The following is a 16,723-nucleotide window of genomic DNA, read 5'->3' on the forward strand; positions in this document are numbered from 1 at the left end:
GTTTGGGAACAAGCCTCCCAAAGGCTCTAGAACAAATGGAGGAAATAAAGCTCCTTCAGCATATAAGTTCCCAAAAGCACCTCACTGTCATTCATGAATCACTCCATTCGTATTTCCTTTTATAGTTAACCCCCCCAATGAAGAGGAAGGTATACATTCTATTACTTATGATTATAAAACATATGCTTAAGGGAAAACTTGAAAATATAGAGAAAACAAAGATTCTTTTCATAGATATACACCTAGAGACAAATGTTGAAAAATGTAATTGAAAATCCTTTCAGTCTATCTTATGTGTACACACACATGCATATATAGAACATATGTATATTTTTCCTATAAAAATAGGATTACACTGGGGCGCCTGGGTGGCTCAGTCGGTTAAGCGGCTGCCTTCGGCTCGGGTCATGATCCTGGGGTCCTGGGATCGAGCCCCACGTCCAGCTCCCTGCTCAGCGGAGAGCCTGCTTCTCCCTCTCCCTCTGCCTACTTGTGCTGTCTATCTCACTGTGAAATAAATAAATAAAATCTTTAAAAAAAATAGGATTACACTATACATACTGTTTCTTTTTTTTTCATACTGTTTCATTAGCTACCTTATCCGCCCACCATTGTTTGACATCTTAACATCAACAAATGTATGTGTTGTTCATTTTATGGCAACTGTTTCCATTGTGTTCATATACTGTAATTCATTTATTTAACCAATCCTCCTTTTAAGTTCTCTCCAAGTTGTTTCCAATGTCAGCAGTGTGTCCATCCTGTAGCCCCCACACATCTTTTGGATAGTCTCAGCTATGGAATTGCTTCATCGGAGAACACACCTGGTTTAATTTCTGCTAACATCGCCTTGTTGGACGTTTACAAAACTACAGCCCACTGCGTGGGTGATGTGTAGTAGTAATCTCAAGTACTGAAGTCTAAAACAGAACTCATAATTGGTTTATTGACAACTTCATACTTCCAGTTACTCAAGCCAAACAGCTTAGTGTCATCATGGCTTTTTTTTTTTTTATTTGCTTTTATACCTAAAATCAGCAAATCCTGCCAGCTCTCCCTTCAGAGAATATTTAATCTGGTCAGTTATCACCACCACCCTAGTATAAGCCCCCCTCACTCCTTGCCTGGATTATTGCAGTAACCTTCCACTTGTCTCCCTGCTTCCTCCCTTGTCTTCTTAGTTCACTTTCTGTGAGTGATCCTTTTCAGTGTAAATCAGATTATGCCATCCCTTGTCTTAAAACATTTTAGTGGCTTCCTGTCTTACTCAAGAGTAAAAAAAACCAAAGTACTTACAATGGCGCCCAAGCCCCATGTGATTCATCTTCCAGCTACGTCTCTCACCCAAATGACCTTCTGACCCTCTTTCTTTTGCACACTCCATTCCAGCCACCCCAGTCTTTATTAATCAAAGAAAGCCTGCTTCTACCTGGAGGCCTTTGCATTGCTGTTCCCTATACTAGGAATGCACTCCTCTTAGATATCTGCATTTTTCACTCTATTCAGTCTGTGCTTATATATCACCTTCTCAATGAAAAGCCTTCTTCGGCCACCTTCATTCCCCCGAAGCTCCCTACTTAATTTTTCTCCACAGGACTTTGGCCATCTGACATAAAAATAGGAATATCAGTGTCAGTATATCAGTATTTGTTGTTGTCTCTTTCCATTATAATGTGAGATCCACTGGGACAGGGACTGGATTTATTATCTTCCTCACACCTAGAACCATGCCAATTGAGGTAGGAGCTCAGTAAATCTGAAAGAACTTTTGATTCCTCTCTCTTTCTTTGCCTCCATATCTGATCAGGTGCCAGAGCCTGTGGATTTTACTTCTCTTTATCTTGAAATTATACCCTTCCTCCTTATTTCCACCCTCATTATCCTGGGTCAGGTTCTTTACTTGAAAAAAAGTATAAGCACCTTCCAATTGATTTCTCTGACTCCAATTTTGCTTCTCTCCAATAAAAGAATCTGGCCATATTGGCCCTATAACTTCCCTCTGTAAATTCTTCAGTGGCCTTCCATTCCTTACTGGGTGAAAAACAAACATTTATATTTATATTATATATATTATATATATTATATATTATATATATTATAAATTATATTTAAGTTAGTATTCACTGGACCCTTCTCCAGACACCATGGCAAGTGCCAGTCACAGTGATGATGAGACCTGGTCTTTGCCCTCATTATTATCTTATTTCATTCATTCGCCTACCCCTGATACCATCTCTAGCATTATCTTCCTCTAGATTCTAGAACTAATTAAATTTAAATTTAATTAAAAATTCAGGAAAAATCATACTAGGCATTTTTTAAGTGCTTAGTGCATGTGGCTGATGGCTACATTATTTTTTTTTAAAGATTTATTTATTTACTTGAAAGAGAGAGAATGAGAGAGAGAGAGAGCACGTGAGAGGGGGGAGGGTCAGAGGGAGAAGCAGACTCCCCACCAAGCAGGGAGCCCGATGCAGGACTCGATCCCGGGACTCCAGGATCATGACCTGAGCCGAAGGCAGTCGCCCAACCAACTGAGCCACCCAGGCGCCCCTGATGGCTACATTATTGATGGTACAGATACAAAGATTTCCATCATCGCAGAAAGATTTGTTGGACAGCACTGGTCTAGACCTTTCCCCAAACTGTACAAGTCATTCCAAATTATTCTCTCCTCCACAAATACACCATATACTTTTGGTCCACTGTTTTTGTCACTGCTCTTCATCAATCAGAATACTCTTCTGTACCTTTTCTGCCTAATAAAATTCTCTGATTTTTAAGTCCCAATTCATATTCTACAACTTAGAGGACATTTTCCTTGACACCACTGCCATTGAGTAAGTTAGTCTTCCTTCTTTTTTTTTTTTTTTAAAGATTTATTTATTTGAGAGAGTGAGAATGAGAGAGAGAGAGTACATGAGAGGGGGGAGGGTGACAGGGAGAAGCAGGCTCCCCGCCAAGCAGGGAGCCCGATGCAGGACTCAATCCCGGGACTCCGGGATCATGACCTGAGCCGAAGGCAGTCGCTTAACCAACTGAGCCACCCAGGCGCCCAGTTAGTCTTCCTTCTGACCCACCAACCCAAAAACCATAGGAAGCTTCTTGCACCTCTTTAGAACCAGCCTTACCACCCTCCTTAAAACCCCTGAGTTCTCATTACTCTGAAGCAATTTTCCACAGAACTCCAGCCTTAGCAAACACCAGCCAGTGAGGAAGTGATGTTCTGCAGGAAAGCAGAAAGGGAGGCTTAGATGGAAAATTAGGAGTGATGGCCCAAGAGGCTTCTAGAAATTAAGTTCCCATTCAAGTCAATACTCTGGATATGCAGATATGCTTGTAAGATACCTATTTACTGTGATTTTCTTGCTCCTGTCTGGTAAGTCCAGCCACGTTTGGAGTCTCTGATTAAGCCTCTGGTGTAGGTAGTATTCCTTTCTGGACTTAGAAGAAGGAAGTAGGGGCACCTGGGTGGCTCAGTCAATTGAGCATCTGCCTTCCGCTCAGGTCATGATCCCAGGGTCCTGGGATCCAGTCCCACATTGGGCTCCCTGCTCAGCAGGGAGTCTGCTTCTCCTGCTGCCCCTGCTGCTCCCCCTGCTTGTGCACTCTCTCTGTGTGTCAAATAAATAAAATCTTTAAAAAAAGAAAAAAAAAAAGGAGAAAGTAGATTCAGGGAAGTACCGGGGCGCCTGGGTGGCTCAGTCGGTTAAGCGGCTGCCTTCAGCTCGGGTCATGATCCCAGGGTCCTGGGATCGAGCCCCATGTCCGGCTCCCTGCTCAGTGGAGAGCCTGCTTCTCCCTCTCCCTCTGCCTGCCACTCTGCCTACTTGTGCTCTCTATCTCTCTGTCAAATAAATAAATAAAATCTTAAAAAAAAAAAAAAAAAAAGATTCAGGGAAGTACCCAAGAGGTTTTGCCTGTTGAGCCCAGAGTAGCTGGAAGACTGTTTAGGGATATCTTTTTCTCAAGGTTTGACCTCCACAGGTATGCTATGCTGCTAGCCTGTGGGTATTGTCCTCAGCCTTAGCGGGTAAAGTGAGCAAGTCTGAGTTTTGATTCTCCTTGCAGCAGTTGCAGAGGAAGATCAGCTTGGAATAGGTGGGAGCCATCTAGGCCCCATATAGAGTTTAAATTAGCATCAGCAAGTTGGAGAACTGTTCAGACTGGAATCCCTCCTGCTGAGGCGGTTAGATTCTACGTGACTGCTGGAGCCTATCTTTGTTGACTATCTTTGTTTCCCTAGAGTTTCAGGAGGGGCTGGGTTTTGTTAACTCTTTAGTTATTGATATGAGTGTTGGGTGGTGGGACAAGGGGGAGGGCAAGGGAAGCAAAGCAGGGACATTGGGTACAGTTATTTTAAGGTCCTCTGTTTAGGAGTGCTCAGGTAAGTTCAGTTTATGAGAGATTTCCCCTTTTTCCCCCTACTCTGCTTTTTTAGGACTCTGCCTTTGTCCAAGAGAAGAATCTAAAGAAATCAGAGCAGCTCAGGTAGTTCTAAAAGCCATGGCACAGGTAAGTTGAATTTCCTCTATACTTGAAATAATCTCTCTTCCTTTCAAATCATATGAACATGTGTGTTCTTCATCCTGGAACTTCCCTGTCTCACTGAGCCCCATTCTTGCTCCCAGTTCCTCCATTCCAGAGATGAGTGGCTCTCTCTTCTCCAGCAGTATAGACATAGGCACACAGTGCTCTTACCAGTGGAGCAGAAATATATTCCCTTAAGAGAAATATGAGAGTTCCCCTCTTATCAGAACCACGGTTGAGTGGGGCCAGAGATGAGATAACTTTGATCTTTTCCATTAATCTAGGTGGTTTCTGTTCTATTTTTAAATGTTACTCCCTCGTTAAAAATCATAAAACATTTCATACTACCAAAGAATATATAAAAAAACATCTATAGGGGCGCCTGGGTGGCTCAGTCGTTAAGCGTCTGCCTTCTGCTCAGGTCATGATCCCAGGGTCTTGGGTTCGAGCCCCACATTGGGCTCCCTGCTCCACGGGAAGCCTCCTTCTCCCTTTCCCACTCCCCCTGCTTGTGTTCCCTCTCTCTCTGTGTCTCTGTCAAATAAATAAATAAAATGTTTTTTAAAAAAATATCTATAACATGTATATGGTGTAAAAAATAATAAAGTATCAATGTACTCATTACCCAGATTAATATACCATCTGAGCAGCCTGCATTCCCTTCCCAGATCATATCCCTTCCCACATTGCATTACTGTTCCCACCAATGGTAATCACTGCTTTCAATTTTGTGTCAATCAGTCCTTTGATTTTTTATAATAGTTTTACCATGAATGAATGCTACTAAGCAACATACTATTGAGTTTTTTGTTTTTAAATTTTTGTAGTTATCATACTCTATATTTTTTACCAGATTTTTTCATTCAACACATGTGTTTACAAATCATTCATGTTAAGTTGTGTAGCACTAGATTAGCAGTTCTCAAAGCATGGTCCAGGAAGACTTTGACATCCTTTCAGGAGTTAATACTAAAATGTTACTTGCCTTTTTTAGTCACATTCTCCAATGAGTGTACAGTGGAGTTTCCTAGAAGCTATATAATAAGTGTTATCCCAACAGATTGAATGTAGAAGTAGATGTGAAAATCCAACTTTTTATTCAGCCAGTCATAAAAGAGATTGCAAAAACATAAAACAAAGCTATTAAATTTTTTGACAATAGTTATTTTTCTTAAAATGTATATTACTTAACATGTAACAGGTTTATTATTGGTTATTTTAATAAATTAATTAGTATTTTTAAATCTCTCACTTTTAATTTCTAATGTAACTATTGATAGATATACCCAGCATTAACAGTTCTTTGAGGTCCTCAATAAATTTTTCTAACAGCTTTATTATATATATAATTTACATATGATGAAGTTCACCCACGTAAGTGTAAAGTTCAGTGGTTTTTACTATAGAGTTATACAACCGTCAGCACAACCCATTTTAGAACATTTTCATTACCCCAAAAAGAAATCCCATTTACATTAACAGTCTCTCTCAATGTCTCCTCCTCATCCACTGGCAGCCACTCATTTACTTTCTGTCTCTGTGGGTTTGCCTATTCTGGACATTTCATGAATAGAATCTTACAATATTTGCTCTTTCATGTCTGGCTTTTTTCACATAGTATGTTTTCAAGCTTCATCCATGTTGTAGCATTTATCAGTAGTTTGTTTTTACACCAAATAATATTCCATGGATATGTATATTCCACATTTTATTCTTCAGTTCATCAGTTTATGGGCATTTGGGTTATTTCTGCTTTTAGGCTATCACAAATAACACTACTGTGAACATTGGTGTGTACCAGGGTTTGGAGGTGGACATATGTTTCCATTTCTCTGTACCTACATAATTCTATGTTTAATGTTTGGAGAAACTGTCAAAGCTGTTTTCCAAAGTAGCTGCCCCATTTTACATTCCTGCTAGCAATGTAAAAGGGTTCTGATTTCACTACATCCTCACCAACATGTGTTATTTTGTTTTTTTGGTAATAGTCATCCTAAAGGATGTGAAGTGGCCTCTTATAGGTTTGATTTGCATTTCCCTAATGATTAGTGGTATTGAACATCTTTTCATATGCTTTTTGGCCATTTGTAGATCTTTGGAGAAATCACTAGTCAGATTCTTTGCTTAGTTTTTAATTGTTTTGTCTTTTTTGTTGTTGAATCGCAAGAGTTCTTTATATATTCTGGACACGGGTCCCTTATCAGATATAAGATTTGCAAGCATTTTCTCCTAGTTTTTTGATTTGGATGTTTTCTTTCTTTCTTTCTTTCTTTCTTTCTTTCTTTCTTTCTTTCTTTCTTTCTTTAATGGAGGGGGTGGAGCAGGGTAGCGGGAGAGGGAGAGAATCTTTTTTTTTTAATAAGATTTTATTTATTTACTTGTCAGAGAGATGTAGACAGAGAGCAAGTACAAGCAGGGGGAGCTGCAGGCAGAGGGAGAAGCAGGCTCCCCGAATAGCAAGGAGCCCGATGCGGGACTTGATCCCAGGACTCTGGGATCATGACTTGAGCCAAAGGCAAACACTTAACTGACTGAGCCACTCAGGCGTCCCGAGGGAGAGAATCTTAAGCAAGTTCCTCCACCCAGCGCAGAGCTCGAAGTGGGGCTTGATCTCACAACCCTGAGATCATGACCTGAGCCAGAATCAAAACTCAGATGCTGAACCAACTGAGCCACCCAGTGCCCTGGGATTTTTACTTTCTTGATGGAATCATTTGTAGCACAAATGTTTTTAGTTTTGATTAAGTTTATTTTAACTGTTTGTCCTTTTGTTACTGTGTTTGATGCCATATCTAAGAACCCACTGCCTGACCAAGGTCATGAAGTCATACTATGTTTTCTTCTAAGAGTTGTAGTGTTAGCTCTACAACCTTACATTTAGTTCTACAACCTATTTTGAGTTAATTTTTATATATGGTATGAGGTGGGGTCTAACTTCTTTTTTTGCATATGAATATCTACTTGTCCCAGCACTATTTGTTAAAAAGACTGATCTTTCCCTCTTGAATTGTCTTAGTTGACTTAATTTAGTATGTGGTAGTCCTTAGGGAACTGGGCAGAGAATGCCTATCTTCAGAAAGGTTTTGCACCTATGAGTGTTCTCAGACTTGGCACACTAATTTTTCACATGGGGTTTCTTCCAACTGCATGAATAATGTTACTTTAAATTCCAGGCTTCCTTGCAAGTAGGCCCTGGGTTGTAGATGGGCAAGGGAAATGATTATTAGTAGTAATAGTGGTATCATTAATGATAATCCTTTTTTTCTCACCTGGAGTGCAGAAGGTTCCTTGTTACTTTTTTCCAACAAGGTTTTCATTGGAGCCTACCATTTCACAGAGAGAGTAGCTCTTCTAGGATCCCAGCTTTAAAGTGAGGGTCATGGGCTCTCATTCCATTTGGTATGTGTCCTAGGCCCCATACTAAGGTTAATCCCCAAATTGTTTGACTTCAGTGTGGCCCCTGCTAACATATTTGCTTATCTCTCTGTGTTCAATGCACGTGTGTTTGTGGTGTGTATTTTTATCGTTGTTAGCTCTGGGATTTAATTTTCCTTACCTTCTCGAGAGCTTAGAGAAGCATTAAATAGGTGTTATAGCCTAGGTGATTGCACTAGAAGCCTCCCCACCCTTGCCGTGTACACATGGTCAGAGCTGGAGTGATTGGTCTTGGTCTCAGTGTGTGGTGACATCTCCTATTTTATGAGACCTTCAGATTGGGCACTGTGGGAACTTTGGTTACAGAAAGTTCTTTGGTCTTGCAAGGGAATTTATGAGAGACAGCCATAAAATTGTCCATTTTGAGGTTGACCAATGTGTGTTAGTTGTGAGCCATATTTCTGTGACTGAGGTACACCTTCCATCGGCTTTCTTATTTCAGGAATAAGGAAAAGTGGACAGTGAAGAATGATAGATAATTAACAGGTACATAATAAACGTTAAAGATTTTAAGTTAGTTGCTCCCAAATAAGGGGATGATTACATCTTCCAGGACATAAGGTGCATCATTATACAGCAAATAAAAATCCCTGTGTTTACTATAAAATTTGCCATCATAAAAAATATGCTCATGATATCTAACAAACTGCTTCTTGGTGGAGACACTGTTGGCATTCTCAGCAGTATGGTTCTTTATTGTATGGGACTGTCCTGGGTACATGGCCCAGATAAACCAGGACACAACATTCCTGATGCAAAGTCCCAATCCCAGCCAACCTCCCCCAACATTTTAACAACCAGACCATCCCCTGCATGATCCCAAATGCCTGAAGGGGAAGGGAAAACCCTGATTGAGATCCTCCAACTAATTATGCACCTGGGTCTTTAGGATAGTTTTAAAATTTCTATAAGGCCTGTATTTTAAGTTAGAGATTTATAAGACATTTTGGATTCTATCTTTTTCATTATCTCCATGGAGAAATTTTTAAAAGACTTTATTATTTGCAAGGCCCTTGTTTGCTGTGTATTTTGTATATGCTATTTTGTTTATTTGTAAGATCCCACTTAGCTAGATTTTGTTCATTCCCAGACCCTTCTAGGAAATAGAAGAGTCCTGCTGTATGAAAGAGGTCTTAGCTCTAGCTACAGGAATATTCAAAAGTATGTAAACCTCTAGTCAAATGTACTTATTATACTACCTTCATGGCATAGGCATCCCGCCCTAGCTCGCTCGCTTGCTTGCTTGCTTGATCACCTCCTTCTTACAATGCCCTTCTCCATCTCCTCTCTTTCCATCTTTCAGACATTTTCCTGGATGAGTCAGATTATCAAAACCTAAACCTACTCATCAATTTTAACTTCATTTAAAATGGTACAACCAGTTATTATGTGCCTCCTGATGGATGCGATAGGTAGTACATAGCACCACATCTGATATATTCCTGCCCCTCTAAAAATGTGAATCAGGCCTCCAGATCTAACTACCCTTTCACACAAAGTATGGAAGTAAAGCAACATCTTAAACCATTCCATGTAGATGCAATAACCCAACAATGTGAGAGATTCTACTGATTCAAATGTTTATTTAATAAATAAATAGCAATAAAACTTTCTGAAGGGTTTCTGGGGGCTCTTATAGATTCTAGACTTAAGGAAACCTATCCACTAAATGCAATGTGTAGATCTAATTTGAATCTTGATTTGAACAAACCAACTGTAAAAAAATATCACTTTTGAGAAGATTGGGGCAATTTGAAACTTGATCTGGTTATTAGGAAATAATTGTCAATTTTATTAAGTATGATAATGGTATTCTGGTTGGTATGCTTTAAAAAAAAAGACTGATCTGTTAGCTGCTAAAGTATTTATAGGTAAAATACATTGATGTTTGGTATTTGCTATGTAGGATCTGCCTCAAAATACAACAGGGGTGAAAAAAACAGAAGGGAAGAAATAAAACAAGATTTGCAAAGTCATGTTAATTGTTGAAGCAGAGCGATGGTTTTATGGGGGTCATTATCCTACTCTGTATACTTTTGTGAAATGTTTTGAAAATTTTCACAATAAATGAAAAAAATAAAAGTCCTTTCATTTACTAGTAATGCATGGGTTTATTATTTCAGGGATTCGTAACATTCAGGGATGTGGCCATAGAGTTCTCTCAGGAAGAATGGAAGTGCCTAGAACCTGCCCAGAGAGACTTATACAGGGATGTGACTCTGGAGAACTTCAGTAACTTGGTCTCACTAGGTAAGGATGTTGTGTAATGCAGGGCCAGACAGGAAACAAGGCTCCCAGGGACTACAACAATGGAAGGTTGTTATCACCTCTGGTATAGAGGGAAAACTGCCACTGGACCATGGTGAGAGCTGGAGTCATGCAGAAGGGCCCAGCAGCAACTGTAGCCATTTCCAGAACTCCCCGATCAGAGGAGGGAGGGAGAGGGATAAATACTCTGAACTCTCTCATCCTACCCACTGGCCTCCTGCTGATGCTTTCCATAATGCCAAACCCAATGAGAAACCATGGGGCCAGGATAATACAGTCCTTACAGGTAAACTGTCTGGGGCAGGACCAAGAACAGGGAGGAATGGATTGAGCAGGGAGGAGAGCAAATGGAGAATGACCACCATAGTTATCTACTCTAAATGATTCAGGACTAGCCTTCTGGAATTTCTGGTATCTTCATGGTGAATTTCTAGGGAGACTTACAGGTTTCTGGCTGAATTTCTGCTCTGCTCTCTGCTCCCAAGGGAATTGTTTGTGCTTTATGGAAGTGGAAATGGGTAGTTCCATGGGCACCTATCCTTTGGACAAACTTTACTCCTTCCTTCATAATTGTTTCTCTTCCTTGGTGATCAAGGGACTGGGTTTGAATTTTGGAACAGGACAATCATGCTCCATTTCTTTTCCTGTAAACAGGACTTTCCATTTCTAAGCCTGATGTCATTTCCTTATTGGAGCAAGGGAGAGAACCCTGGATGATTACAAATGATATGACAGGACCATGGTGTCCAGGTGAGTGAGGGGTGATCCACTGGGAGAGGTCATTGGGAATAATAGCTGTTGGGTGAGTCAACTGATAGCAGTAGCTTGAGTTATTGTTGAGAAGCTTCCCTCCAAGCCATACTGAAAATTGCCGATCAACAGCCTGCCACATGAAGACACGAAGAGCAAAGATCTTGTCAGCATCCGATCCCCAGGGAACCTTGCCCTTACCCCCATTAATCCCTCTCTTCTTCTTGCTTGGATTCCTCCCATTTCAAAAAAGGACATGCTCCCTTCTTCCTCAGTGGCTGCCTTTTTAACTGTACTGTGGATCCTTTTTCCCACAAGTATCTTCATCCCTTAAAAAATACTTAATTTCTTAAAACAGCTCACTTTACCCAATTCAGCAGTTCATTTATTCTCTAAATGTTTGAGAGAGAGGGTCACGTGGTGGCTAAGGGCACTACTTGGGAATCAGACTGAGTTCAAATCTTGGCTCTGCCAATTACTAGATCTGTGAGTTTAGGTAAATTGCTTAAATTCTCTAGAGTGCTTCAGTTTTATCCTCTGCAAATGAGTTAAAAACAGAGCCTTCCTCATGTAGTTATTATTATGATTGTTATAGGAATTAATCATGTGAAACTGCCCAGAACAATGGCACACAGGAGTGACCACTAAGTAAAGATTATCAAGTATTATTAATTAGCACATGCTGGATGATACTGGAATCTTTGAATACTGAATACTTAATCCTTGAATACTTTGAATACCCCACAACTTCTCTGTTATTATCATTATTATTTACTTTCATCTGGGATTATTTTTTTCTCTCTCTAAAGAACACCCTTGGGGCGCCTGGGCGGCTCAGTCATTAAGCGTCTGCCTTTGGCTCAGGTCATGATCCCAGAGTCCTGGGATCGAGCCCTGCCTTGGGCTCCCCGTTCGGCGGGAAGCCTGCTTCTCCCTCTCCCACTCCCCCTGCTTGTGTTCCCTCTCTCGCTGTGTCTCTCTCTGTCAAATAAATAAAATCATTACAGAAAAAAACAAAAAACAGCATTTGTTGAGCAGACCTACACAAAAGGAAATTTTAAGTTTTTTTTTTTTAAAGATTTTATTTATTTATTTGACAGAGACAAAACAGCAAGAGAGGGAACATAAGCAGGGGGAGTGGGAGAGGGAGAAGCAGGCTTCCCGCCGAACGGGGAGCCCAACGCAGGGCTCGATCCCAGGACTCTGGGATCATGACCTGAGCCGAAGGCAGACATTTAACGACTGAGCCGCCCAGGCGCCCCAACAAATTCTGGTTTTGACCACATGAAAATATCTTGATTTGGGGCACCTGGGTGGCTCAGTTGGTTAACCCACTCTGATTTTGTTTTAATGTTGTCTTAATGATCCTGAATTCTTCTTTCATACCATTATTATTCTTAACAATATTTCATAAATTAGGGATTAATCCTCACTAACAATAAAGATATAAACCAGTCATCTGCACACTATATGGTCTGTCAGCCAAATCCAGCCTGCCGCCTGTTTTTATATGGCCTGTGAGCCTATTGAATTCTGTAAATGCCTTCTAAGGGTTGCATATACGAAATTAAAATGATGTTTGTGGATTGATATCGGTATTTGGCATTGATACCTGTATGAAACATTACAAAAGATTAAATAAACACATAAAATCTCATTACTGATCAGCACCAACAGATGAACATTTACCATCAATTTTGATGCTAGAAAACACTAGCCTTGAACTCCAATTAAGTGAAATGCTGTCTTCCCCAGAAAGAATTCTATTCTTCTATTTTTTTAAGATTTTTTTTAAAAAGATTTTATTTATTTATTTGAGAGAGAGAGTGTGAGCAGGGGGAGGGGCAGAGGGAGAGGGGGAGAGAAAATCCTCAATCAGACATCCTGCTGAGTGTGGAGCCCAATGCAGGGCTCGATCTCACGACCCTGAGATCACAACCTGAGCCGAAACCAAGAGTCAGATGCCTAACCAAGCCATTCAGGCATCCCTACCATCTGGCCCTTTAAAGAGTTTGCCAGGATGTCTTGGCTGGCTCAGTTGGTAGAGCATTCAACTCTTGATCTCAGGGTCTTGAGTTCAAACCTCACATTGAATGTAGAGCTTACTTAAAAAAAAAAAAAAATGGGGCCCCTGGCTGGCTCAGTCGGTAGAGCATGCAACTCTTGATCTCAGGGTTGTGAGTTCAAACTCCTTGTTGAGTGTGGAGCCTACTTAAAATTAAAAAAAATAAAATCATAAAAAAAGAAAAAGTTTGCCAACCCCTGATTTAGAGATATAACTGAAAACCCATGTTTGAGAAATAATCAAAATTATATTTGCCATGCACCTATACCAGCTTTAAATCACCAAGACATCTGCACTTCAAAGCTCAAAAACCAGGAAGCAACCTTCTGGCTTTTCTTTGTACTTTAACCTACATTTCCATGGGAGCGTAGACTCCAGGGTTAAGATTGAACAGGTGTGATAGATACATCAATAAAGTACTCAGGTTTTTCTTTCTGTGTGTACTAGTTTTCCTGTGGCTTCTGTAACAAAGTACCACAAACTTGGTGGCTTACAACAATACGGATTATCTTACACTTGTGGAGATTAGAAGTCCAAAATGCATCTCAGTGGACTAAAACTGAGGTGTCTACAGGGCCGTGTTCCTTTCTGCATCCTTTCTTTTTTTTTTTTTAAAGATTTTATTTATTTATTTGAGAGAGAGAGAGAATGAGAGATAGAAAGCACGAGAGGGAAGAGGGTCATAGGGAGAAGCAGACTCCCCGCCGAGCAGGAAGCCTGATGCGGGACTTGATCCCGGGACTCCAGGATCATGACCTGAGCCGAAGGCAGTCGCTTAACCCACTGAGCCACCCAGGCGCCCTCTGCATCCTTTCTTTAGAAGGAGAACCATATATATATCCATCTTCAAAGCCCACAGGATAGCATCTTCAAATCTCCCTCTCTGATTCTGACTCTCCTACCTCCCTCTTTCACTTATAAGGACCCATGTGATTACAGTGAGCCCACCCCGGTAATCCCCATCTCATTGTCAGCGGAGTAGCAACCTTAATTCCATCTCCAGCCTTAATTCCCCCTTGCTGTGTAATAGAACATATTCACAGTTCCCGCAATTAGGACATTTTGGCTGGGGCCTGAGGGGGCAATCATTATTCTGCTTACCACTCTGTATATGGGTTTGCTTTAGGGTTTTTTTGCGTTTTTTGGGAGGCTGGCTTTTTTTTTTAACCATTTTTTTTTCCTCGTCATGGTAAGTGTACTCTTTGATCCCCATTCCCTATTGCTCCCATCTCCCCACCCACCTTCCCCTCTGGTACTTGTTTTTTGCAATTAAGAGTCTGTTTCTGGGGCACCTGGGTGGCTCAGACCGTTAAGCGTCTGCCTTCGGCTCAGGTCATGATCCCAGCGTCCTGGGATCGAGCCCTGCATCAGGCTCCCTGCTCGGCAGGGAGCCTGCTTCTCCCTCTCCCTCTGCCTCTGCCTGTCGCTCCCCCTGCTTGTACTCTCTCTCTGTGTCAAATAAAAATAAAATAAAATAAAATAAATCTATTAAAAAAAAAGAGTCTGTTTCTTAGTTTGTCTCTCTTTTTTTTTTCCCTTTTGCTCATTTGTTTTCTTAAATTCCACATATGAGTGAGATCGAGATCATATGGTATCTGTCTCTCTCTGACTTATTTCACTTACATGTATCCCTTTGAATTTGTGTTTTTGTATTTTGGGGGTAAATATGCAGTAGTGCAATTTCTGGATCATAGGGTAGTTCCATTTTTAATTTTTTGAGAAACCTCCATACTGTTTTCCACAAGGGTTGCACCAATTTGTATTCCCACCAACAGTGCACAAGGGTTCCTTTTCCTTCACATCCTTGCTAATATTTGTTGTTTCTTGTGTTATTTATTTTAGCCATTCTGACAGGTGTGAGGTGATTTCTCATTGTAGTTTTGATTTGCATTTTTCTGGTGATAAGTGGTATTGAGCATCTTTTTATGTATCTGTTGGCCATCTGTATGTCTTCTTTGGAGAAATGTCTTGTCTTCTGCCCATTTTTATTTTTATTTTTTTTAAAGATTTTATTTATTTATTTGACAGAGAGAGCGATAGAGCACAAACAGAGTGCAAGGGAGAAGCAGGCTCCTTGCTGAACAGGGAGCCTGATGTGGGTCTCGATCCCAGGACCCTGGGATCATGACCTGAGCTAAAGGCAGATGCTTAACCATCTGAACCACCCAGGCGCCCCTTCTGCCCATTTTTAACTGGATTATTTGGTATTGAGTTGTATCGGTTCTTTATAGATTTTGGATACTAACCCTTTATTGGATATGTCATCTGCAAATATCTTCTTCCATTCCATAAGTTGCCTTTTAGTTCTGTTGTTTCCTTCACTGTGGATGTATATGGTTTTTTTGTTTTGAGAAAGAGAGAGTGTGAGCATGAGTTGGGGAGTGGGGGCGGGCAGAGGGAGACAGAGAGAATCTTTTTTTTTTTTTTGAGACAGAGAGAATCTTAAGCAGACTCCATGTCCATCACAGAGCCCAATGCGGGGTTTGATCTCACAACCCTGAGATCACGACCTGAGCCAAAATCAAGAGTCAGACATTTAACTGAGTCACCCAGGCACCCCGTGGATGTATATGTTTTTTGAACACAGATAATTAAATATGCATAAATTAAAAGTGTATATGGTATAACTCCACTGGAATTCTATATTCTATTGCTAGGAAGCCCATTACTGTTTATTCCATACAGGATATTTAGTTGGTGTGTTTTCTTTTTTTTTTTTTTTTTCTTTTTCTTTTCTTAGTTGGTGTATTTTCTAAGTGCTTGTAGTTCTTGGGGTCTTGGGAAGCTTTTAATTAGGTTTTTAGTTTGTTTTTATTTTAATAAATATCACATATAACTTACCATTTGGCCATTTTTAAAGTATATAATCCAGTGGCATTAATTACATTCACAGTGTTGTGCAACCATTGCCACTACCCATTTCCAGAATTTATTCATCATCCCAAATAGAAACTCTATCCATTAAACAATAACTCTCCATTTTCCCTTTCTCCTAGCCCATGATTACCTCTATTCTACTTCCTATCTCTATAAATTTGACTATTCTAAGTACTTCATGTAAGTGGAGTCAAATAATATGTGGCCTTTTGTATCTGGTTTAATTCACTTAGCATAATGTTTTCAAGGCTCATCCATGTTATAGCACTTACCAGAATTTCACGAAAAAAAGCTGAGTAATATTCCATTGTATGTACATACCACATTCCATTTATCCATTCACCTGTTGATGGACACTTGGGTTCTTTCCACCTTTTGGCTATTGTGAATAATGCTATTGTGACCAATGGTGTACAAGTGTTTTGAGTGCCTGTTTTCACTTCTTTGGGGTATATCCTAGGAGCGGAATTGCTGGATCAGATGGTAATTGTATGTTTAATTTTTTGAGGGTATTTCTCAAACTTTTCAGAACTTTTTGTAAATCATGAAGATTATTCCATTAACTGTGATATAAATTTCAAGTATTTTCCTCTGTCATTTGTCTTTTGATTTTACTTTTGTTGTTTTTTGTTCATGTACAAGTTTTTTTGGTTTTTTTTGCTTTGCACCTTTACATACTGGAATTTACCAATCTGCTTTGGTTGCTTTTGGATTTTGTTTTGTTGTTGTTGTTGTTTAAGATTTTATTTATTTATTTGATAGAGAGAGACACAATGAGAGAGGGAACACAAGCAGGGG

General features: G+C 40.1%; 2 protein-coding genes across 3 annotated transcripts in view; one reads left to right on the top strand and one right to left on the bottom strand.

The window, feature by feature from the left end:
* The window catches only part of ZNF565 (zinc finger protein 565), a 35,166-nt gene that overhangs the window by 13,112 nt on the left and 5,331 nt on the right, over nt 1-16,723 (top strand). Inside the window, exons 5-7 of one of the 2 annotated variants that reach the window (XM_025854495.2) lie at nt 4,442-4,515; nt 10,089-10,215; nt 10,888-10,983. In XM_025854495.2, coding sequence (XP_025710280.1) covers nt 4,507-4,515; nt 10,089-10,215; nt 10,888-10,983 — 232 coding nt within the window. In that variant the 5' untranslated portion in view covers nt 4,442-4,506. The remainder of the gene's footprint in view (nt 1-4,441; nt 4,516-10,088; nt 10,216-10,887; nt 10,984-16,723) is intronic. The other variant, XM_073885326.1, reaches the window with a different exon arrangement.
* The window catches only part of LOC141371223 (uncharacterized), a 55,443-nt gene that overhangs the window by 12,156 nt on the left and 26,564 nt on the right, over nt 1-16,723 (bottom strand). The window lies entirely within an intron of this gene.

The sequence above is a fragment of the Callorhinus ursinus genome, unplaced genomic scaffold, assembly GCF_003265705.2.
Source record: "Callorhinus ursinus isolate GAN/ISIS: 27379988/994484 unplaced genomic scaffold, GSC_fseal_2.0 scaffold61, whole genome shotgun sequence".
NCBI classification, from domain to species: Eukaryota; Metazoa; Chordata; class Mammalia; order Carnivora; family Otariidae; genus Callorhinus; species Callorhinus ursinus.